Consider the following 24,135-nt stretch of genomic DNA (forward strand, 5'->3'; position numbering starts at 1 on the left):
CAGCTCCCGATGGCTGTGTGCGCCTGTCCCGCCCCCGCTGTCCCACCCCAGTCCCAGCCCCTGAAGCAGCATCAGCGCTTGCGGGAGCTGCGGGCAGGTGACACTCACAGGCACGTGCTGCTGGGCTGGAAGTGGCACTGCGAAGGGAATGTCGGTGCTCTGGAAATCCGAGTGGTCCAGAGAATTCAGGTTCCCTTCTTCGATGGCCTGAGAAAGGAGAAGCGATGGAGCAGGAGGCAATGCCAGCCGGGAGCGGGCAGCACAACCCACACCACGAGGCACCCCCCTGCTGCTCGCCGGTGCTGTGGCACCCGGGCCCTCCTGGGAGGTGGCATTTACAGCCGTCCCCTGCAGCCCTGGAGGACGTGTGCCCCCGAAACGGCATACTGCTCATGCTTGTCAGGTGGCCTCAAAGCAGGGAAAGATAAAACAGGGAGCTTTTTTCTCCCCAGCAACTTTTGACAACACTTGGAAGGCTGGTACAGTGAGGTCTGTCAGCTTCCCAGGGCCTGGTGCGCTCTGGTGACCAACCTGCTGGTCAAGGAGGGAGCTGTCTGGCACGGGGGGACTCCTGAGTCTTGTATCACTGTGGCTAAAGCCTTGGGCCATGCCCTCCACCCCCAGGGAACAACTTGGGGGGATCATCCCAAGAGCTGGAACAGCATTTGCAGCCATGAAGGTCACAGGCCTAAACCCTCAGGCCAGGTCACTCATCGCTGCAGCGGGCACACGCGGCGGCACAGGCACACGCGGCGGCACGGTCAGGGCTGCTGGGGGTGCCCTGCTGGCATGTCCTTCCGCAGCCGGTGTGGGGGTACTGGGCGCTGCGCACAGCCCCAGCAGTGCTCAGCGTTCCCCACCGGCACCAGCTCAAATGTGCTGCCACGTTTGAGCCTCAGGAGTGCCCTGACCAGGCTGAGGTTTTGTCCCCACAGCCCGTTTGAGGTATGACAGCCCTCCCTGCAGCGGAGCATACGCACGTCCGAGAGGTCCAGGAAGCGGTTCAGGAAGATGAAGGCCATGTTCTCCCAGCTGGCTGCCTGGTACAGAGAGGAGCCGCCAGTGAGACCAGGTGCCACAAGTGCCCAGCTCCGCTCTGCCCTCCCGCTGCCTACTGCCAGTCACAGCAAAACACACGGCTGGCGTGTGAGGAAAGACCTCGCAGAATCACAGAATCATCCAGGTTGCAAAGGACCTTGAAGATCATCTAGCCCAACCCTTAACCTCACACCGACCTCCAGTGCCAGTGTCTGGCTACTGGTGCCCCTGTGCAGCTCGGGGAGCACAGGGGAGGGTAAAGCTGAGGATGCCTGAGCCCAGGGTCCTCCCCCTCCTTCGCTGCACCGGTGGCAGATAGCTCCTACCTTGGCAGCCATCCCGGCCTCGTAGAAAGCCTTGTCTGCAGGGATGAGCTCTGTGTGGCGCAGCAGGGAAACGGAGAGTTTGGCAGCCACAGCGTCCTGCAGACACAGGGGACAGTAAAGCCACAACAATCACGAAAAAATCCTGTTGGAAGGGATCTCGTGAGGCCACACTGCCCCAGGCTCGCGGCAGGGACTCTGCACCCACACGTGCCAGACATTAACACGTTAAAAACTTCAGTCCTCAGCGTGAGAACGCTCACGCACCTGAGGGCTGTCACCTGAAGGGGAAGACCTTCTGCTTTACAAACCTTGCTGGTTTTACTAGAAGCCACACCCAAACTCCCAGCATTGGAGTCACAGCACAGCTGAGGTTGGAAGGGATCTCTGGCCACAGCCTGGTCCAGCCCCTGCCCCGTTCAGAGCAGAGTCAGCTACCGGAGGTCGTTCAGGAATGACTCTGGTATGTTTTGAATAACTCAAGGGATGGAGACTCTCCAACCTCTCCAAGCAACCTGTTCTGGTGTTCAGCCACACTCACAGTAAGTTTTTTCTTGTATTCAATCACATAAGAATTTTTGAGTGAGAGTGAGGAATTCAAGGGAGATTTTACTTTTCTGCTTGCCAGACAGGTTCTCGTCACACCAGCACTGGGAAGGCCACCCCTCCGTGACGGTCCCAGAGAGCCCACCCAGCACCTCAACATCCCCAGCTGTGGGTCTGGATGGGTTTCCAAGACACCAGACTTGGTTCTTTCAGCCTGACATGTCTCTGGACCCCCAAGATCCAAACACACAGCCACAGGGAAGCCCCAGTCCCCCCGTGACTCTTACTGGGGTTCTAGCTGTGCCAACCTTTCTTTTTCACAGCCGGATCGATCACAGCTCCAGTCCCACAGAGCTCTACCAGAATTCCACAATCCCATATGGATCAAGACTTCAGCAGGGACTCTGCTATATATCGTGGCCCAGAACAAATCCCAACACACATAAGACTCAAAAATATTCACAGTGCCTTGTGAGTTCCAGTACCCAGACCCATGAGCTCCCAAAGCCCCCAAGAGGCCCAGCACACAGGTCCAGCATCTGCCCAAGCCCCGTGTGATGCCAAGGTCCCCACTCACAAGCTCCCAGAGCCCCTGCAAGGCCCCGCAGGCCAGCCCACGAGTTCCCAAAGCCCTGTGCAAAGCCAACGGGCTCTCCAGACCCTGTGTGAAGCCCAGCAGCTCTCATGGCCCAGGATGGCTAAGGAGGAAGCAATGCCTCTCCTGGGATGACCAGATTTTTGTGTGATCCCTAAATTTCCACCAGTGCCTCTGCTCCTAGAAGTCATGCTGAGCATATGGATCAGCTTCCCGCTGGTTTACATCTCAGCCTTAGTGGCTGGGGGCAGGAGTCAGAGAAGACTGTCCCAGTTCCACCTGCCAGTGGCGAGCTCCAAGACCACTGCAGTCCCCTCCTCATGCCTCCATGATGTGTAAGTGACCCATGACGTGGAACAGTGAGCTGTGGACAGCCCTGAACCCGCCTGTCCCCACAGGGTTCTGCACTCAGGGCGGGGACCTGGCAAAGGAACTTCAGAAACCTTACCAGTTGCTTCACGCCCTGAGCCGCAGAGCGGGTGGCGTAGTAGTGAGAGATCAGCAGCATCGTTTCAAACTCTTCATGTGCTGGAGTATTTGCCTCACTTGACTTTACTAAGTTTTCACACTGAAGAAGAGAAAAGGAGAGTAATTGAGAACATGAGAGCACAAGGGCACTCTTCATCCACTCGAGTCCAGGGAGAAGTTGGGAGAGAGAAGGATCTGAAATATCCAGGCAGCTCTGGGGACTGGGAAAGGGCTGGGCCTTGGGTGCTCTGGGTCTTACAGAGTGCTGAAGGGAGGAGGCTGTGGGAGAAGGGGAGACCAACAGTACTGCAACAACGGACAGCGCTGGAAGCAGGCCTAAGTTTGGGTGCACAAAGGGGGATTTGAGGTTTTCATTTGTTCTAGAGGTGGGTATTTGTGGGACAGAAACAGAGAAGAGGCTGTCTTGGGCTCTGGCTGAGGTATTCTGGGAGAGAGAAGAAGGAGCAGAAGGCTCTGAGCGTCTCTGGGGAGACGGGCAGGGCTCTTATTTTCCCAGCTCAGTAGTCCTGTGCTTTTCCCAGGTCCTTGCCTCATGCAGGGGTGCAGGACGAAAAGCGGGCATGTTGTGATAAACTCTCACGTAGCAGTGACACAGGGAGCTCTGCAAGTGCCAGTGCCTAGACGCACTTCTAGGATTTGGCCTTGAGTGCAGGGTCGTCTTCTGCCCTGACTTCTCTTGCCCACCCATGTCTGCTTCACAATATCCTGTTGCTCTACTCTCCACATTGTGGACGTTTCCCCATTTCCCCTCGGCTTGTGTTCAACAAATACTGCCCGTGTCACCTGGCTAGAGACTGCTTCTCCTTCCTCCCTGCCAGGAGCCACCAGGGTGCTGGAGTTGGAGAGGCAGCGGTGGCCAGGCCCACACTCACCAGATGGAAGAGCACATCACGCAGGTCAGCCCAGCTGGAGTAGGCCTCGGCACAATTCATGCCAGATGCGTTCACCATCTCCACAAAGAGACGCTTGTAAATGTTGAAATTCTGCAACAAAAAGGGGAGAAATCCTGAGGAAGCCAGATGGGGAGTCAGCAGAAGTCTGAAGCTCTCCGGCTGCCGAGCACAGGCTCGAGAACAGCAGCTCAGCACGCAGGCTCCCGGGGCAGCACCGCTGCGGGCTGCAGTGGGTGCTACAGCACATGGCAGGGAAACGAGGAAGAGGAAGAATGCTTCCTGCTGCCAGCGCTCTCAGAGAGGCAAACACGGTTCCCTTTCCTCTGGTCTTGGTGGTTGAGGTGTTCGGCACGAACGCAAATACTCAGCTCCCCCCTGCTCCTTCCCTGTGGAGGATATGCCAGCAGATTGCCTTTGGTCCTCCAGTTGAGGAGCCTCTGGAAGAATCCACAGCAGGGTAGAAGTGGCTTGGATGTGCTGAACACCGGGCACCCCCATTCTGGACTGGAAGCCCACGCAAGTAGCAGATCACAGCACACTGTCACGCCATCTTCGTTACCTGTGGGTTGGCGGGTGCTCCGTGGTGGACGTACAGGCTCAGGGCTTTGTCCCAGCTGCCCTCCCGGATGAGGTGGGTTGCATACAGAGCTACGTACTTGTGCAAGACCTTATAGTTCTGGAGAATGCACACAGAAAGCAGCAGCGTGAGATTCATGAACTGAACACTTGTCACTTGGTAAGGATGGTTTCAGAGGCATGTACACACACCCCAGCCTGAGCCTCAAAGGGCGAGACCAGATAATCAGAGACAGACTGCACACAGCAGATCTGGTTTTTGATTTGGGCCCCACTTGACACCTCTATTCCTGGCTAGCTGACGCTGTGCTGATCCTTCCAGACATGGAAATAAAGCTGTTTTTCAGCTGTTCACCACTTGCCAGAGGAACACTGCCCAATACCTAAAGGATGCGGTGCCTCCACACCGTGGCACCACAGGTACCGACCGTGCACCAGCCCTCAGCCTAATGTCGGAATGAATCTAAACACTTTGTGGACTGAAGACGTTCATAATCTGCAAGGCTGCTCTAGTCCATCATTCAAATGCTGTCAGACCTCTGGCGCTGGAGGTCTCCTCCGAGCGCCGCTCATACATGTGCTGATCACATCAACACTTTGCTGAGGACTGACTGTCGTCAGCCTGACAGAAATTCAGATGAGGAAAGACCTGTTTCACACGGGCTTAAATATAGTAATGAGATGCAGAAGATGGTGTAAAATGTGCAATCCTGTCAAAAATGAGCAATGGAAACAAGTTTGTTAAGCACAAGAGAGACCAGTGCTCCAATGATATGTCTAGAACTTGAACACCCACATGTGGATGCTGGTGAAACAGCAGGTACAGGACAGTTTGGGATAAAGATTAAGTCCAGTCTGTGACCTGTTTTGATAAATGTAAATTTTTTCCTGTATAATCACTGTAGAACATCTGAGTCAAAAGTCATCAAATCCTGCACTGGTCATGGAGCAAGGTTGTGCTAATGCTCTCTTAGAGGCATAAACAGACTAACGTCTTCTTGGACTACGCGGGTAGTGTTGTGCCTGGCTGACAATAAAACTGATTAAGCCTTTAAATTGCACATGAAGTTATTCTTTATGGAAGAAGATCAACACTGGTATATCCTGACAATTAGAACATGAGCATACAAGTCTCCAAGAACCAACTACTACAGCAAAGACCATTTGTATCACCAGAGAAGCCCGAGTCAAAAAGAAATCAAGTTTACTGCAGCAGAGCCCAAAGTCAGGTTACTGGTTACTGCATTAGAAACGAAGTTATGAAACCACAATACAACGGGTTACCAGCGCCTGGCCAAGTTCCCAGTGCTTGCCTGAGTGATGAGTCGTGATGTCTCCACTAACTGCGGACTCCAGCGCTGGGGGCTGCCCTGTTACTGGACCTGAAGCAATGCCTCGCTTCAAAGAATCAACCCGCCCTTGGTTTAGCTCCTTTACCAATAACCAGTGAATCAATAACCAATCCCCAATCAATAACCACTGAATACAACAAACCCTCAAAGCAGATCCTGGTAATCTAGAGCTTTCTGCTCCTGTTACTGCATTGGAATAGGACTGTAAAACCGTTTCATTTTGCCTTTCTCCATTTTTATTACTCTGCCCAGGTAATTTTGCTAGTTTTAGGTCAGTAAAAATGAAAAAATGTCAAATTTGCTTTCTTGACAAGGCTGTCTCATTTCTGGTGACACCAGGCCTCCACAGAACGTGTAGAGAGAAGGCTTTCTTTTACAAGTCTCTCAGTTTCCATGGTACCAATTACTTCCAGCCCAAACAACCCATTTCGCTTTTTCCAACGCTCCATTAATCACAAAAACCTAAACCCAACACGCTCCTGGGTTCTGACGCTTCCCTGCTTGGCCTGGCTGGGGGAGACAAGGAGAGCGGAGAGGCGCTTCCCGAGGTGCCGTGGCAGCTGCCCCTGCTCCCCCCGGCTCTGCCGGGCCCGTCGGCTCCCCTGCCCCAGCTCCTGGAGCTGAGCCCCGTGTCCCTCTGCCGAGGGCGCGCGCCGGCACTCACCTGCTTAGCTGCCACCTCCAGGCACTTCTCCCATCGCTCCTGCTCCACGTACATGTCCAAAGCAGCCACGACGTCAACTCCCACCAGCTGGGGACGGAAACAACCACGGACTCACTGTGCAGGCAAGGGTCCCCAGCAGCAGCAGGGCAGGCGTCACCCCCCTGGCTCTTCACGCACACGCAGTCCCTCCCCTTCTCTGGCACAGGGCCAGCGTCACCCGTCTGGCCCATGGAAACCACGACTCACAGGCACATACAGATTCCTCACCCCTGGGCATATGCAGGCAAAAGCCCCAAGGATCTGCACAGATCCTGGCGTCACTCCCTAGCCTGTGAGACATCCCAAACACGTACCGAATCCACCTTTCCTTGGTTCTTTAAATACTCCTTGTAACGCTGGTCCACATACTCCTCTGACCTACTGGGCAGAAAGAATCTTAATAGGCAGCAAGATTAATAGTGTCTTGCATCAGTGCAGAGGCTGGATTCAACTTTGTCTGCTTTGGGGAAAAGAGGACTTAGAGCTGTGCCACGTCCCTCCGGCCTGCTGCTGGGAGCAGAGGTAGCAGGGGCAAGAAAGGGTCTGGGCAGCTCTTTGCAACATAGTGTGTGAGGAGAGAAAGGGATCCTTCCTTCTGAAGGATTTTCAGAAGGAAATGCGTGTAGAGGATTATGCCAGGGGAAGGGGAGATAGGGACAGGGATGGGACAAAAGGGGATAAGGATTTCCCCGGGATGTGTGGCAGCAGAACAGCGTCAGGACAGTAAATGGCTGGGGAAGGGCAGCTGTGGAGAATGTGCCCTGTCGAGCACGGGAAGGCCCCTGTGGGGAGAATCCCGGGAATGTGGGGGCTGCTGGACAGGACAGGGAAGGCATTATCTGGGGGTGGGAGAGGGAGCAGGAAGAGTCTGACTTGAGAAGGCCAGGGCACACCTGGGGTCCAGCTCCTTGGCCACGCGCTTGGCTTTGCTCCACTCCTCCCCTTCAATGAAGGCGTCGATAGCCTCCTGGACCAGGTCCAGGCTGAGGTAGAGCTCGGCTGCCTGCAGAGCAGAGACATCCCATGGCAGACGAAACCCCAGTGGCGCCGGCTGCAGCTGGTGCTGTTGGAAGTGACCAGCACACGGCAGCCACAGAAAGTCTCTTCCCAAAAGACAACCTCCCTTCTCTGCCTCCTGCACCCTCCCAAGGCCTGGCTCTCTTGCACTACCCTAGGACACGATCCCTTCCCCTGCTTCCTCCTCCTGGAAGACTCTGCACTGCCCAGCTCTGGCCAGGGCCACCCACCCATCACCCCAGGATGTGATGTGGCCTCCCGCCCTCGGATAGAGCTCTCCCCCTCCCCAAGGTCACCACTTCTTTGGAAGCCTGGGGGCAGGAGCCAGCCCTCACCGCGCTGTATTTCTTCATGGCCACCAGCTGAGGAGCCACTGTCCGTGTCACCTCCATGCTCTGTGACTGACCTAAGAATTTAATGGCCAACTCAGCAGCCTGTGAAGAGAAATTGTCAGTAGCACAAGTGATAAAAGCTGTTCAAGAGAGGGATGAAGCTGGGAAGAGCTCACTCCCAGCTGGAAGACTGAGAGTCAGGAGCACCTCAACTATGGGGGAAGGGGAGAAGAAACAACAGCCCACTTCAGCAAAGAGGCAGAGCCCAGCTACTTCCACACATGGGAGAAGATCAGACAAGGGCAGAATTGTTGTTGAAGTTGGTACAAGAGCACAGGTATGAGTGGAAAATATGAACAGAGGCTGGTGGACATAGACCACGAGCAGAAGAAAGGGCTCTCGTCTAGCAAAGGGCTAAGTCATAAATTCCGGCTCTTCTGCACAGGGAGATATGGGCACAAAGACTGCGGCACGCTGCTGAAGAGGTGCCAGAACAAGGATAGTGCAGTGCAGGGTAAGCACACAGCCCCTCCTGCCTCAACAGAGCGGCGGGAAGGCTTCAGACCCTGCAGAGCCTCTCCGGTGCCCCGCAGCGACTCAGGTATCCCTGGGACATGCTGCGGGTTGGGGGAGACCTCCCGGAGAGCGGAGGAGGCGAAGGGAATCGCAGCCCCTGCGCGTACCTTCAGCAAGCACTTCTCCCTCAGGGCGCTGTCGCTGGGATCCCGCACCTTCAGGTAGCAGTCCACCGCCCTGGCATGTTCCCCAGCCTGCTCCCACTCCTGCGCCTGCTCCAGCAGCCCCTCTGTTCCTCTGCAGGGGGAAGGCGGGCTGTGAGCATGGCCGGGGCGCTGCCGGGGATCCTGCAGACAGCGGGTAGGGCATGGGCACAGCAGAGGCAAGGCAGGGGCCTGAGGGGGCTGAGCAAGGAACGCACATGGCTGCTGCTGAGAACTGATTAGGGACCCTGGGCAGATGTGCTGGGGACCTCGGAGAGCTGTGAGTGGCAAGAAGACATCTGGGAGACCTCGGATGGCAAGAATAAGCCTGGAGTCTCCCAGAGCAGGCAGGAATGATGTTAGGAAACCTATGCAGCAAGAAGGCCAGGGTCCTTGAGAAGGAAACAATGGGATGCCAGGGATCCTGTCAGGCCATCGCGGTCAGGCACCACACGGTGGCCAAGGGGCAGAGCCGCCTGCCCATTCCCTGCCACCACGTCCTTACCCAGAGCCCTTCTGGGCAGCCTCCCGGCCGCACTCCTCCTGCAGCTCTTCCAGCCGACCAGGCACATACTCCTTGCCGATCCGCAGGGCCTCGGTCCACATGCCAGCCTCCTGCACGAGCACAACAGGCAGAACCAATTTTCACCAGCTCCCCAGGACCCCCCGCTCTCCTGGCATCACAGAACACATGTAAGCCTCTCATGTCACCTTGCCAGAGGACCCCCTGAAAGTGACAACCATAGCAGCACCATCCAATTTCCTCCTCCCCCAAAATGGTACCTCTGTCTCTCCATTCACCCAAGCTACCTCAGGCGAAAGTGCTCATCCCTCCTACCTGCCTCTGGCTCTTACAGCCTCCAAACACACACCCTCGCGCTGCCCCTGGGGACCACCTGTATTCTGGCAGGATACTCCCTCCCAGAGCTGTGAGAGGGCCGAGCTGTGAAATCTCTGCCGGTTCAGCCTTCTAAGGGCAGGCCAAAATTAAGTTCTACTAGGAAACACCTGAGTAAATGGTTTCTCTTTGGCTACTGTGCTGGTTTTGGCTGGGATAAAGCTAATTTTCTTCACAGTAGCTAGTATGGGGCTGGTTTTCAGATTTGTGCTGAAAACAGTGTTGATAACCCAGGAATGTTTTAATTACTGCTGAGCAGGGCTTGCACAGAGCCAAGACCTTTCCTGCTCCTCACCCCGAGTGGCTGGGGGTGCACCAGGGGTTGGGAGGGGACACAGCTGGGACAGCCAACCCCAGCTGACCCAAGGGATGTCCCACAGCACACGGCACCGTGCTCAGCCTGTGGAGCTGGGGAAAGAAGGAGGGAAGGGGGGGACATTCGGAGTGATGGCATCTGTCTTCCCAAGTCACTGTTACGTGTGATGCAGCCCCGCTTTTCTGCAGATGGCTGAGCACCCGCCTGCCCATGGGAAGTGGTGAGTGCATTCCTTATTTTGCTTTGCTTGTGCACATGGCTTATTAAACTGTCTTTATCTCAACGCACGAGTTTTCTCACTTTTAGTCTTCTGATTCTCTCTCCCATCCCACCGGCGGGGGCAGGCAAGCGGCTGTGTGGGGCCGAGTTGCCAGCTGGGGTCAAACCACGACAGCTACAAAGCTGACAGGGAGAGCTGGGAGGGGGCATTTCACTCCTCCACCCAAACCGGGTTCTTGTCCAGTGAGGAAGGCAACGATGTTGCTACAGACTACGCTCACCTTGTAGTAGTTTATGGCCAGCTCAGGTCTCTGTGCTCGCAGGAGGAAGGCCTCTGCTTTCTGGAACTCTCTCTGCTCAAAGGCAAAGCGTGCCTGTCCCACCAAGACATCCGCCACACTGTCCGGGTCATGAGCCTCAGCTACACGCTGGGCAGCATCCCAGTTCTGGTTATGCACAAACCTGGGGGGATCAACGGGAGGTGGAACAAGAGGGACGGCAAGGAGCAGGCCAGTGCTGGAGAAGCAACCAGGCTGGCACCATATGGGGAGAGGAGATGCAGCAGGCCAGGATGGGGAAGGACACGTACATCAGCACGGCCTCCTTGGGTTTCCCAGCTTTAATAAATTCTGCTTCAGCCTCTTCAAATTTGCCCTAGGAGAGAGGAAGGAATTTGCTTGCTTTCCTGCCCTGAAACCACCACGTGACCTCCATAGAGGCACCATCTACCACGAGGCAGAGAGGATTTATGAAACAAAGATGTGTGTGGAAGCTTGGGGCTGTAATTGTGGAGCCTTCTGGGGGAGCAGTGACTGCAGCCATGAAAGCACCTGCTGCAGCAGTCCCTGGGGACAACTGTTCAGTGACCAGAGAACTCCCACCTATCCATGGGGTAGAATTACCTCATCCTCTAGGAACATGGCATACTTTAAGTGGATCTCTGGCATCTTCTGCTTCATGGAGACACGGGCCAGTTCAAAAGCAAATTCAAAGACCCTGCAACGAAAGAGAAAATGGGGTGAGAGCAGGACTATGTGCTGTGAGGGCAGGCCTTCATCAAGAGCAAGCCATCAGGGAGAGCACAAGACACTGGGAGAGGAGGAGGGGAATGCAGAGGGTGCCAAGTGAATGGGCACTGCCCATTCCTCTTGTTCCTGATCAGAGAACAGGAGCTTTCAGAGCCCCCACTATGGAAATTCAGCTCCTTCACGCTTGCTGTTAGTGCCAGAGGCCCTTGGTTCAATCCTCAGGGCAGGTCACGAGACTCCCCTGAGCCTAATGTCGACGTGGGAGCTGGGGGAGTGGCAGCAAACAGCGGCGCAGGTGGAGGGCTTGGCCGGGTGTGGAGTGGGACCAGGATTCTCCTGGCAGGCAGTTACTTCTGGTGACATGAGGAATACCTCCTCCTGCGTTCAGAGGCTCTCACCAGGCTCCCTGCTGAGGCTAACGGGCAAACTGCTTTCGCCTGCCCTGCTCTGACTTGACATTTGAGAGCCTAACAGCGGACAGGAAGCAGGATGTGTCAAGGAAGCGGAATGCGCCTGTGAAGAGGCGAGTGGGGTGGGAAGACGTGCCGTAACCTGGACCTGCGGCCAGCGGTGCAGACGGTTATCCTGGGACACCCTTTTTTCTCAGGCGAGGCAGATGGGAGAGAAGCGCCGGGCTGATGGACCTGCTTACCCATTGTCTGCTGCGTGGTCAATGGCCGTCTCCAGGAGCCCAAATTTACTGAGGAGTTTCACAGCTGCCTCTCCACCCAGGCTCTTTGCCCACATGTAGGCCACGTGCTTACAGGCGTTCGCTCCCCCATGTGCCTTGGCCACCTGTCCAAAGCAAAGGAAGCACAAGAGCCCAATGCCTCGGCCGTCAGCAGGCTGAGCCAGGGCTCCCCTCACACGTGACGCTGGTTGTCATGAGGGAGCACCAAAACCAGCCGTTCTCTCCTGAGGAATCCTCGTGTAGCCACCACTGGGCTGGGGAGAGTGAGACGAAGGCTCATACAGCGGAGCAGAAAAGAGGCTGCTGCCTCCTCAGCCCGGCCCACACTGTTGGTGGGCAGCAGTGAGCCCTGGCAACCTCATCCACCCCGTGGGGAGCAGGGCTGGCATGGGGCTGCTCCGGGGGGGCTACGGGCAGAGCGGTGCCTCCGAGGTACCGCAGGGCACCATGGTTAGAGGCAGAGCAGTGCCTGGAGCACGGCAGTGCTGCGCAGAGGCCAGCGTCCAGCCCTGCTGGGGACAGAGCAGCTCCTACCAGGATCTGCAGCCGAAGCCTGAGCCCTGCGCAGCGGGGTAGCTGTGATTATTACCCGGTAAGCTTCCTCCCACATGTCATTCGCTCTGTACATGTTTACTGTGGCCTTCCAGTCCTTAGCTTCCAGGTAGTGGTACTCAGCCTCCTGTAAGCGTCCCTCCGCCTCCAGCTCCTGCAATCAGAGGCGATGAGTTCACAACACTTGCCCCTGCATGGTCTAGCTGGTCCCCTGCCACGAGGTGAGCTCACCTTGCCCAGGTGCAGGTGGGTATCGCTGAGCAATTCCTTGTGGTACTTGGCGACTAGGCAAATCATCTCATCGTACATCTTACACTTCTTGTACATGGTGATGGCCAAATCGGGTTCGTTCACAGTGACGTACAGCCTGGGAATACAAGCACGTTCCGATGGCCCTGCCGAGGACGTGACCAGGCCCTGCAGTCCCTCTGCGTTCCGCAGTCAGGTCCTGTGGGCACTGCTGAGGCACGACTGGTGCGTGGCACGAGTGCTGCGGGCTGCGAGGCTGGACACGGCTCGGGCAGAGCCCTTCTGGTAGCCCACCACCAGCTGCAGCAGGGCAAAGCGATTCCCTCCATCCCGAGCTGTGATGGGGAGGGAGACTCTGGGCTTCTGTGACCTGCTCTCATCTTGGCCTCCAACCTGAGGCTGTCAGTCCGGCTGGGATGGCAACAGGACGGTGTCAGCTCAACTTACTCCTATTGGCCAGCAGAAGGATTAAACCCGGCGTGACCTCACCAGCTGCAATGCCCCTCTCACGTCCTGGGTGTCCTTGAGCTCAGGCACCACAGCATCAGACACACAGCTGTGCTTGTCCCTGCACCTACTAACTTGTTGTGGTGTTATTCACCTAGAACTGACAACATTAGTAACCTGGATGGGAAACACTCCACTTCCCATATCTTATCCTCAGCTGCCCATGACAGATCAGATACAGCACTCTGCAGTGGGCAAAAGCCTTGATGGATTTCCTCTGCTACATCAGACAGCTGCACCCCACCTGCACCTCCTTTCCGTCCCAGTGGACAGAACATTAACAGCCAGTAACTTCTCCTCCTATGAACTCTGAAACACCAGCTCTAAGTCTCCACGTGTGGAGGGAGTACCTCCGACCTTTCCAAACCCTAGTCCCAAACTCTACTCCCACCCAGGAAAGGGCTCCTCCCCACTACAGCCATTTTTTCAGGGCTCAGTCTTAGACTAGTACCAAGGAAGATGCTCACCTCTCTGCTTCTTTGTACTTGCCCTGCTTCTCCATCTCCTGCGCCTGGGTTACGTAGAGCACAGACACATCTTCCTGACTCATACACTTGACTGCCAGCTGCCAAAAGGAACATGCATGGGAGAAACTACAGCACTCTGCACAGCAATTTCTTGATACAGGGTAGTGGCGGGAAGGGGAAAACCAATCTCCTTCCCGTTACGACCCGGGGTATGCGCTACGTGCTCTGCAGGGGAGGGGCAGTCATCTGTCACTGTGATCAAAGCCCCCTTGGAGAGAGCTATTTGTGTCACGGGTGCACCCACCTGGGGCTGCTGAAGTACAGGAGGGCACAGACAGGAGGGGAATACAGGGACTGATTTCCTGATAGACCTGGAGGCCCCTCACGCATCCTCCGGGACAAGTGCTGGTTGGGCAGCACCACCACCTCCCGACAGACATTCCACCAACTGGGGTGAAGTCCCCAGAGCTTCGGCTTCCGACCCCTACCTTGTGAGCCTGCTCCCAGAGCCCAGCCTGCGTGTACATGTCAATGGCCTCCTTGGTCTGGTCTCCCTTGGTGTACAGCTCCTCCGCAACCTGCAGGGAAACCACCGTACTCCGCAGTCCTGATGGACGCGCAGGGCAGCCGCGACTGCGGTCTGTGGCCTCACCTGATACTCCTGTAAAGCTGCATAGTGCTGGGCAATCTTCAGGTAATATTTGGCTGCCATCTGTTTGTCCTGCATTTCCAAAATGTAGATGGCCTTCTTCCACTGCCGGGCCCCCAAGGCTGCCTCAATGGCCTTAATCGAGCACCTGGCATCAAAAAGGTAACTCTTGGCAGCCGGCCAGCAGCCATCTCCTCCAGCTGAGCTAAGCCAGGGAGACCAGAGTGGTCTGCTGCTTGATTCTTCTTCCTGGGTTAGAGCAGCAAAAAGGATCTGAATAACTGGCAAAGCTAAGGGGAAAGAATGAAGAACTGGGACAGCAGGGAAGAGTAACCAGGGACGAAAGGCCTTCGGAGAGACACAGGAAGGCATCCGTGGCCAGGGCCAGCAGAGTCTGCCTGTAAGCACCAGGGGCGCCGGCAAAGCGGGGTCGAGGGGGCTTATTCAGGCAAAACCCTGCTGATTTAAGCAAACCGTATCAACTTCAGAGCTTGCCAGGTCATACTGCTGCTGGTTATACAGCCATCACCTGCCCCCACCTGGCTTCGATATAATGGTTAATAGCAGCATCCAGCTGTTTCTGCTGCACCAGGTGGTCTCCCCAGGCCTCCTCCAGCTGCACAACTTCTGCGGGAAACGCCAGGCGAGCCAGCTCCACTGCTGTAAGGGGACATGAGAACTGTGACGCCGAACTGGCGAGGAAACAAACCATGAGGCGAACAGGGGCCTTGGATGGGGCACAGAGGGAGGGGAATGGTGAGGGTCTGACCCACGCCAGCTCCAGTGGGCTGCCCACCAGGCTGGACCCTGTGGAGAGCTGGATCAAGTCCACGCTGGCTCAACCAACGCGATCAAGCCTTGGGAATTTGGGAACGGGATGCTGTTCTGGGACTGCGTGCAGGCACAACTATGTGAAATACATCCACTGAGTGAGATGATACATGGAAGCTGCAGAGCACCCAGGCTCCAGGGCAATAGCTCGTGTTGCCACCAGGCCAGAGCGCTCAGGCTCCTGCTGGGGATGGAGCGGGGAGGAACAATTTAGCACAAGACACAGGGAGGAACACGTTGAGCACGGTACCTTTCAGGAAGGCGCTGCCCTTGCAGTAGCACTCCAGAGCCTTCCGGGGGTTCCCGACCTTCTCAAACAGGTCTCCAGCCTAATGACAAATACAAGCTGCCAGTTTCCAGAGCCACCGTCTCCCCACACCACCAGGTACACTGCCAGTCCCACATACAGAGCCTGTCAGTCCACACCTTTGTTTTAAAGCTGTCACCTAATAATAAGTAGTTACCAATTTTTTGTGTTACTAGGCACAGAGAATAATCACTTCCCTTCCCTACAATACTCATGGTTTTGTGTTCAAAACCCCCTTTGTTTTTCTTCCTTAGCTCTTCCATTTAGACTACCTTATACAAAAGCTGTACCATCATTTTTTATTCTACTATGGGGAAGCACTTGCACAGTGATACCAAGTTTTCAGTTTGATTCACAGATCCTTTCCTGTTGGTTCCTACCTTCCCAAGGGCCTCCTTGGCTATTACCCAACACCCAGCTGACGTTTTGGAGACGTCACCAATGAGTTGTGATCTTTTTCCTGACTAATAACGGTAATTTTAGGCCTCACCCGTGTATAATGGATGTAGTTAGGATTTCCTCCCAAACTCTAACTGGAGATTTATCAACACAGAATCACATCTGCTACTTTCCAGCTCAGTCCCCCTGCCTCTCACAGATGCAGGGGACAGGGTAGGAGCTTTGACACCACTCAGGCAGGAGCCCGGGGGTGTGGGCCACTCACCTGCTCATAGAGCTCCCCTCTGATCAGCGCCGTGGAGACCTTGCTGATGACATCCCCGTTGGTCAGGAGCTCCTCCCTGCTCATGGCCAGCCGTGCCGCTTTGGCTGGCAGCCCTGCCCGCAGGTATAAGCTGATGGCTGCCAGGTAGTCGCCCTGTCCCTCTTGGACCTCCCCAGCCTTCTCTTCCTGCTGGGTATCCAGCAGCCACTGGTAGTAACCCCGACGCAGCTTATCCAGCATGGGGTGTCCCTGTTGAGAAACGCAGCACTGGCTGACCTGGGCAAGGCAAGATGCTGTGCTGCTCCTCCTGCTAGTTCATGGCACCAGACCGCTTGCTGCCTGCTTAGCAGAAACCACACTGCCAGCCCTGTGTACCACTGCATCACCCATTCTTTTTCGAAGCCCCAGATACTCCTAAATGCATTTCAGTAGCTTTTCTCCCCCACTATTCACCCAGGTCTGCACCTGCATCAGCGCAACCTCCCCTTCTGCCTGGAGCCCTCCAAGCAAAGCCAGGCCCTGACAGGGCAGGAGAACCCAAGACCTGGCACGGACACCCCCACAGAAGCCTTACCAAGCAAGCCCAGCCCACCGCCTAGCGCAGCTTATTCTGTACCTTGGCCTCGGCAACCATGATGCATTCATCCCACATGTGCAGCTCCTGGTACATGTCCATGGCCTCCTCTGTGGCATTCTGTGTCAGAGAGCAAAGTGTTAGCCTGAAAGCTCCATTTAGCAGACACATTGTCATTGAACTCCCATAGTGGGCAGGGTTAGATGTGCAGAAAACACCTGAAAAAGTGTACCGTCCCCTTTAGATGGATATACATCCTCCCTCATCCTCTTCATGCACCTCAGGGCAACCCTACACCTTGGACCAGGAAATAACTCCTGTTTCAGGGCAAAAACTCTTCTAGAAAGAAGCAACCTCCTCCTTTTCTCTTTCACGCCAGGGCACAAACCTCCCTGCTCAGAAATAAGTGAGACCTTTTTTGCTTCTTGTTCCTTTACTCACTTGTTCCAGGAAGATCATCTCTGCCAGCTTGTAGTTCTTGTCTAGCATGGCCAAGCGGGCACGCACCAGATAATGGTCTGTACCATCCCCACCCTGCAGACAACACCAGTTAGCAAAGTCAGATTGTTGAGTGAAAGAACGGACTGATACAAGGGGGGTGACTGCAGGTGGGGACTGTGTCATTACAGAAGCAAAAGAAGGCAGATGAGAATCACAGAAGTGACAAGACAGGAGCAACATGAAACGGCCAGCCTGAAGAGGGACCTGGCAGGTGTGGGTGAAAGGCTGTGTCAGCAGTTTCTACACTGTCTCTACCAGGTACTGTTCTGGAGCAGGATACTGGGGAGCACGGACACAGAAGATAATGTGCATGCAAGTATTTACAGGAAAGAGCTGCCCTGCACAGCAGAAAAAGTTTAACTTACGTGCTCTTGAGCTGCCTGGTCAGCAATAGCATTGGTTTCATGCAGAAATCGAGCCTTTGCTGTGTTGCCCAGAGCTGCAAAGCACCTGGAAAGAGCAAAGCAGTTAGTCAATAACTGGGTTTTGTTGCCCACTTTTGGTCCAAGAAAAGAAAATCAGAAGGTGGGCAGCAGACCCAGCTCTGCAAGCTGGAGATGGGGCAGCCCTGCTTCAGGAGAAGGATTTTGCCAAGACCCACATTCAGACATGCCCTCTAGCCCTGCTCCGCGGGAGACCCCACGGACACGACCAACGCTCGTGCTTCACTTCCCCAGGCTCCGGAGATGCGCTGAGCTTGTCACAGGCAGCTCCCCGAGCCTGGCTGTACCTGCCTGTCACGGGCAGCTCCCCGAGCCTGGCTGCACCCTACCTGCGCTGGCAGCAGCACAGTGACGGCTCCCTGCCCCCGGTCCCAGTGTTACTGTCTAGGACGGAAGGGCCAGGTCACTGCCTGGACTGGAGAACACTTAACCCTCCAATGCAGCGCATCTTCCAGGCCACACAAAAAGTCACATCTTTAGTTAGACCCGGGTTTCTGTGAGGGATTCAGCAAAGAGAGTGTTGAAGCTGGAGAGATGTTACAGCTTCTTCCCGTACCTCTCTGCAATGTGCAGCTGCCTTGCTTCCAAAGCCAGTCTGCTCAGAGTCCTCCACATGGCTTCAGTCTCTGTGGACATTTCCAGTGTCTCCAAGAACGCCGTAGCCCTCAAGACAGAGAGATTTGCAGACTGTCAGTAACAGAAGAGCTCTGTGAGGAAAATCCTAGGCTGACATAGGAGCTTCCTAACAAGAGTTGCACTGAAAACAAAGCAAGCTGGGTGTGACCAGTTCTGAAGAGGGTTGTGCAACACAGGGCCTGACACACCAGGGGAAAATTCACAATCTGGGTGATCCCTCTCTGGGCTATGGTACTGGGAGGCGTACGATCAGCAAAAGGCTGGAGCAGTGTGGGGCAAATCCAAAGTGTTGTGTCTGAAGCAAGTCGCTGGTGCAAAGTCTCTCAAGTGGGAACAGTGCTATCAACACGTGAAATTTTCTTCCCTGGTTCATTGTAAAGCCCCATAACGACGTCAGCAGTGCCCAGGTGGCTACCAGGACTGCTTCAGGCCGTCAGTTTTGACTCCGCACAGCTCCTGCGTGTTTCCACGACACTGCCACCATCCCTGGAGGGGCAGCAGCAAAAGCACCCGAGTGTCACTTCACAGCTGGCTGCTTCACAAGACACTTATTCACTGCAGTTAAGTGAAAACTGCCTTCAGCGAATTTCTGTCAGTGTCAATGGGACCAGAGTGGCCAGTCTCTTGTGCCCCCGAGTTTGAAATCACAGAGGTGTGAGGGTGAACAAGCTGAATACTCACTCCTGAAGGACTCTGCTGCCCATTACAGCCAGACCTGGCACCAACGTCACGCTCAGAGCCTAAACCTCAACTCCGTATGGAAAGCTGTGCTGCTGTAGCTCACGGATCACTGACTCTCAGACGTCTGCCATGGGTGACCTGCCATCCCCACGCGGCGTATCCAGCACCTACCTGTGATAATCCCCATCGTCAATGGCAGTTCCAAACTCTATGAGGCCTTCGTCCAGGGTGTAGGACACGGTGTTCACCCCTTCGGATACCACCACTTCAGTCTTTCCATCATTCCGTTCCAGGTCTACGATATCCCCCTGAGAAGAGTACCAGCTGCCAACACCCCGCGCTCTCCTAAAGTACGCGGGGCAGCCGGGGTGTGAGGACAGCACTGGGACAGCTCTGCCCATTGAAGTTCTGCTGAATGAGCTCACACTGAGCAGACATCGTCCTTATCTCACCAGACGGAAGGAAAAAGCCACTGAGCAGCTCCTTGCTATATTAACTATCACCACCTTCTGCCAGAAAAGGCTGCCACAAAGCTGACAGATGAGCTCAGATTTTGTCCAGAAGCAGCTAGCAGTTCCCTTCTGCCTCCCTTCCACAATGCCACCCGGACTATTCCCACACTTGTGAGCAAGAAGTGACAGAAACTGCTGGAGGTAATCAAAGTCTCCAGAGTTTTACCTTCAGAGGAAACATGGTGACTCGCTCTGGAGCATCAATGTTATACCAAATGCAGAGGCTGTTTCTGTTCTGAGCCACCACCACGTCACTGCCTGGGACCCACTGCACGTAGGAGCAGTAGTTCAAAATGGTTGTCTTGGTGCCGCTTTCAATGTCATAGAGCTGCAACTGGAGTGGGGAAGAGGAGAAAAAGGCTCAGCTGGGCTCACGGCTGGACTGCTAGCTCACAGGAGCATGGTAGGAGCATCTGAGCAAGCAGCTTGTAAACAGATATGACCAACCAGGAATCAGACTGTTTCCAAGATACGCAGCCCAAACTCCCACACTGCTACTCACGCACATTACTATCCAAGACTTTTTAACCCTCACCCTTGAAGTATTTTAAGCAGCATGCTCAGATCCTGCCTTCCTTATTGCTAGGCACATGTGTATATAAACCAGAATATGCCTTGTGCTGCCTCCAGCTCCCTCAGTGGCAGAGCTGGAACAGGAGAACGGTCTCTTAAGTCCTTCATGCAAACAAACTGGGGGACCAAGAAGGGCCTTCCTCTGCAGTTCTGGGCTGAACTGTCCATCCCAGATAGAGTCTATTGCAGGAACTGTTGCCAGTAAGGTGAGAGGGTGTTTGTTTGTAGAATACACTGCCCTGAAACCATTTGGAAGGTGTAACCTGACACATGGCACAAGGATGTATGATGCCTTGTAAAGAAAAAGTTCTAGGCTGTCTCTGCTCCTTGTCATAACTGTCCTCACCCAGCAAAGATGAGAAGGAGAAAAAGAAGAGAGAATTGTGGTAGCCTTATGACATACCAGTCAGAAGAGAACAAGAAAGTCCCTGTTTCAGTCTGTACCAAACTGGTTGGAGAAAATCGTACAGACATAGCTCAGGAGAACCATGGTACTGCCTGATTTAGGCTGGTGGCAGCATTTAACGAAGGAGCTGTCTGTGTAGTCTCTTGAGAGGCCTGAGAAAGAGCCAGAAGAGGCAACAGCAATCTTGATGATGTCACTGTCTCTTGCTGAGACAGTAAATTAGAGGACCCAGATATAAACTGAACAAGACTGCAGAAATAAACATAGAAAGATATATTGGTGGAAAAGTTCTCTCTTCTCACATGATGGGACATACACAGCTTTGTGGAAATGTATGTATCACAAATAGAAGCCTGTTCCATCTGCTGCAGGCTGCAGTCGCTGTTAGTACCTTTCTGAAGTGTCAGTGCAGCAGAGCCCAAGCAGAAGTCCTTCCACTTCAGTCTCTTTTGTAGTGAAGGTCCTTCCTGACTGATACTTTTATGAGTATGTGCAAGTAGCATCCTAAAGAGCTGTAGACATGGAACAATCCTCTTCTGAGAGTTAAGAGGTCTTGACTAGAGAGGCACTCTAACCCAGATGCAGGCACTACATTTTTTGCAGATCCACACTGGGCTGCTCCTTCTACTTTCTGCAACCACAAAGTACCCGTAGGAGTCCCTGTTCTGTGGTGGCCCAGAACCAGAACTAGTCTTTGTGCGAGGAAGACCACCCCCAGCACGCCCCTGTGAGAGACGCGGGCGGTGAGGAGTTTGTGAGGAGCAGATGTACACACTGCAAGCTTTGGCTACAAAGCTGAGCACTCCAGCTGCTAGCTGATAACTTGGCAGCAGTGAACCAGCCTGAGTGTGAGTGGTAACAAGCAGAGAGGTAATTAATTGGAGATCTGTGATTCCCAGGCAAGAAGATATCTTTGCATCCCCTACAATCTATGGCGCAATCTTAGGGGTCAAGCTGCCAAAAATGACAAAGGAGGAGCAGCTCAGTGAAGAAGCCTGGGGTTCCTGTCTGAAATGGGAGGGGAGAACTCAGAGTTTCTTCTGAGACAAGGCTGAGATTTCAGGGATTTCAACACGTACACATGTATGAACATAATTCTTCACCCATCCTTGGACTAAGGAGAGAGGCACAGCCAACGTGGAAATATTCTTCTGCAGACTGAGAGCCCCCAGTGGGACCTGAACTCTGGAGCAATTAAAACCACCCCGTGATGAGCCGCAGTGCTATCGCTGGGCTCTGCCACGGCACCTGGGACACCCGCATGGAAATTCTGGATGTGAGCTGCACCACTGTCAGGAAGGTTGTGTCATCGTCTCAGGACACTCCTGTGACAAGAGGAGCAAACGAAATCAGGCAGCCCAGGAGCCTCCAGGAGCCTGACACCCATAACAGGGAGGAAGGCTTGGTAGTGAGCTGAGCCCAACTGTAACACGATTGATAAATACATCCCCTTGTCTGCTGCAGTGAGCTGCTTCACTGTATCTGTACAGTCATACTGAACATGGCTGGGACATGAGGTGAGTTACCTGCACATCCCAATCTGTAGAGTGAAGCCATTACCATGATTTTGGCCATAGTTTTGTTCTGGGTTTGTTAATACTCTCCCAGTCATGGTCTGGGAATTGGCACAAGCCAAAGACTCTGCTGAACAAGCTATTTGGTGGCGACTGCTGTTTTAGAGGATCAGAGAGTTCATCTTACAGACATAAGCCAAGTTGCTGCAGAGAACACCTTTCTTTAATTTACACGTTTAAGTGCAACGTCAGGATCCTCATCCTGAGATGAACCCACTTGTGTCCATCTCACAGCAGAAGAGTCTGTGATCTTCATTTTCAGGTGTGATGAGATGGAGCAAGATGTCTAATAACTAACTTCAAAATTAACGACGACTCAAGACCAAACATGCAATGCTGCCAGCTCATACAACCTGACCATGGTCTATCATTCTCGAAGGAGTGGTAGAAAAATCATCAGTACTTTGGGTGTGTTTCTCACCTCCCTCCCTCCACTCAGTCCTATCTGTCTTTACCTCTCCCCAGACATGCCAGCTTGTCACACTCGCCCAGATGGGCCCGCCTCACCCTCATCTTCTTGTCCCTGAAGAGCAGTTTGTGGCCTGTTTCATTCAGCTCCAGCCAATCAATCCTGCTGTCATGGCTGATAGTGCCAGCGTTGTAGCCACCAACAAGGTCCACTTGGGAAGGAAAGAAAGGAAACGGGGTAAGTACCTCATGTGCCCCAAAGTGCTGAACATTCAGTGCTGTCCCGTGGGGATCTGGTGTCTGGGACCCAATTAGGCCAGGAGGCCCCGGCAAACACACTGTGAGAGGAAAAGCAGACCGCAGGGACGTTTTATCTTGATGCCCTACCAACGGCAGTAACTCCCTCCACCCTTCTGTGAGCAGGCAGAGATCACAGGCAGCACAGGCAGCAACATCATCGTGCTGACCCGCAGGGACTCGCAGGCCCAGGACAGAGGCACGGCCGTCCCAGAGCTGGGTCCACACCGACCCACAGGAGCGGGACAGGTCTCTGGTGGTCTGAGCTCAGCTGCCCGGCTGAGCCAATGCAAAGGGGCCTTCAGGGACCTGCCACTTGATACAGCGGATGCAAAGGGACCTTCCAGGACTGCCTGGCACAGAAAATGCACAGGAATCAGGAAGGATGGAAAAATACAGGGAGGGAGGTTGACATTCACCTGTTGCTATAGTCTTGATGTCTACCAGATAAGCCAGTCTCTTGTTCTCCTCCACGCCCCTCTGCTGTCTCTCATTGATACGGACACTACAATTCGAAGGGAATGAAGACCATTACAGTTACTACTCTCTACATTCACAGGACTGGATCACGTAGTCCCTCCCAGACTTATCTGCCATTTCCCCAAGCACATGGAGCCTCTTGCAGTTCTCTGGCCTGTGAGACGGTACCTACAGCTGCCTCAAGTGAGAACAAACCTTTGACTCACAGCTTCCCTCTGGCAGCTGCCCCTCTGGAACCAGGGTCCCCAGTAGCAAATGAATTACCCTGCTCCCACCTCTGAGCAGCCCATGGCCCTCCCTTCTCTTGAATGAGAAAATGGAGCGTGGTGTTTGAGAGGGACAGAGAAGGTCCTGCTGTCATCTGAGTCCCTGATAATGCTGCACCAGGGCTGGGTGGATGTGGAGGTGTGTAAGCACGTGCACAGGAGGTCCCTCTTCAGCAACAGCCAAGTCAGGCTTCAATAAACATGTACCAGAGGAAAATGGGCCCTTGTGCTTCTAAAACTTCACAGCCATTAAGTGTATAACCGAGCCGTTAAACCCACCGCTGGTCACTGTCAGAAGCAGATTACTCAGGTCCCAGAGCATGGGGGCTGCGCTCTACAGCGTGGGACACCCCTGTGGATGGCTCTGAGGTGACTCGCAGAGTGCCTGTGCTGGCCACACAGGCAGGGCTAACGCTTACCTGACAAGGTGAGGGCTCATGAACTCGGTGCGGACAGACCCCAGGATGTCATTGCTTCCGTATTCCACCAGTGTCAGCTCCCCAGCGTTGAAGATCATGCAGACCTGAGGTGAGAGGGGACACACTCCTACAGAAAAGCCAGGCAAGCACACGTACCTGCCAGTGAGGTGTGTGAAAAGAACTGCTGTACACAAGCCTAAATTCAAAGCCCCTAGGATGAATAAGGAATTGTCCTTGGCTTCCTGTTGTGACTGCCAGCTTTTCCTCAGGGGTGGGGATTTTAATTCTGGGCCTATCAGTCCTGCAGGAGCCAGGCTGTCACCCTGACAGCCGTATGCTCTGCCTCTAACATCCTCTCTGGCTGTTGCTCTTTCACTGCTCCTCTCTCTTGTAGGGTTATGACT

General features: G+C 54.4%; 1 protein-coding gene across 4 annotated transcripts in view; it reads right to left on the reverse strand.

Annotated features, from left to right (window-relative positions):
- The window catches only part of IFT172 (intraflagellar transport 172), a 36,983-nt gene that overhangs the window by 1,276 nt on the left and 11,572 nt on the right, over window positions 1–24,135 (reverse strand). For 2 of the 4 annotated variants that reach the window (XM_074820475.1, XM_074820472.1), the window contains exons 13-45: window positions 23,732–23,835; window positions 22,986–23,071; window positions 22,369–22,481; window positions 19,475–19,642; window positions 18,968–19,104; window positions 18,036–18,143; window positions 17,402–17,486; window positions 16,977–17,069; window positions 16,578–16,655; window positions 15,962–16,210; window positions 15,241–15,319; window positions 14,699–14,819; window positions 14,163–14,307; window positions 13,999–14,088; window positions 13,511–13,608; window positions 12,519–12,654; window positions 12,325–12,441; window positions 11,697–11,839; window positions 10,919–11,012; window positions 10,606–10,670; window positions 10,298–10,478; window positions 9,089–9,198; window positions 8,548–8,677; window positions 7,868–7,966; window positions 7,409–7,518; window positions 6,830–6,896; window positions 6,477–6,563; window positions 4,444–4,560; window positions 3,864–3,974; window positions 2,951–3,070; window positions 1,365–1,460; window positions 981–1,040; window positions 109–207 (exon numbers count right to left, since the gene is read on the reverse strand). In XM_074820475.1, the coding sequence (XP_074676576.1) occupies window positions 109–207; window positions 981–1,040; window positions 1,365–1,460; window positions 2,951–3,070; window positions 3,864–3,974; window positions 4,444–4,560; window positions 6,477–6,563; window positions 6,830–6,896; window positions 7,409–7,518; window positions 7,868–7,966; window positions 8,548–8,677; window positions 9,089–9,198; window positions 10,298–10,478; window positions 10,606–10,670; window positions 10,919–11,012; window positions 11,697–11,839; window positions 12,325–12,441; window positions 12,519–12,654; window positions 13,511–13,608; window positions 13,999–14,088; window positions 14,163–14,307; window positions 14,699–14,819; window positions 15,241–15,319; window positions 15,962–16,210; window positions 16,578–16,655; window positions 16,977–17,069; window positions 17,402–17,486; window positions 18,036–18,143; window positions 18,968–19,104; window positions 19,475–19,642; window positions 22,369–22,481; window positions 22,986–23,071; window positions 23,732–23,835 (3,696 nt within the window). The remainder of the gene's footprint in view (window positions 1–108; window positions 208–980; window positions 1,041–1,364; window positions 1,461–2,950; window positions 3,071–3,863; window positions 3,975–4,443; window positions 4,561–6,476; window positions 6,564–6,829; window positions 6,897–7,408; window positions 7,519–7,867; window positions 7,967–8,547; window positions 8,678–9,088; window positions 9,199–10,297; window positions 10,479–10,605; window positions 10,671–10,918; window positions 11,013–11,696; window positions 11,840–12,324; window positions 12,442–12,518; window positions 12,655–13,510; window positions 13,609–13,998; window positions 14,089–14,162; window positions 14,308–14,698; window positions 14,820–15,240; window positions 15,320–15,961; window positions 16,211–16,577; window positions 16,656–16,976; window positions 17,070–17,401; window positions 17,487–18,035; window positions 18,144–18,967; window positions 19,105–19,474; window positions 19,643–22,368; window positions 22,482–22,985; window positions 23,072–23,731; window positions 23,836–24,135) is intronic. The other 2 variants (XM_074820474.1, XM_074820473.1) reach the window with 2 other exon arrangements.

This window comes from Strix aluco, chromosome 3, assembly GCF_031877795.1.
Source record: "Strix aluco isolate bStrAlu1 chromosome 3, bStrAlu1.hap1, whole genome shotgun sequence".
Lineage (NCBI taxonomy): Eukaryota > Metazoa > Chordata > Aves > Strigiformes > Strigidae > Strix > Strix aluco.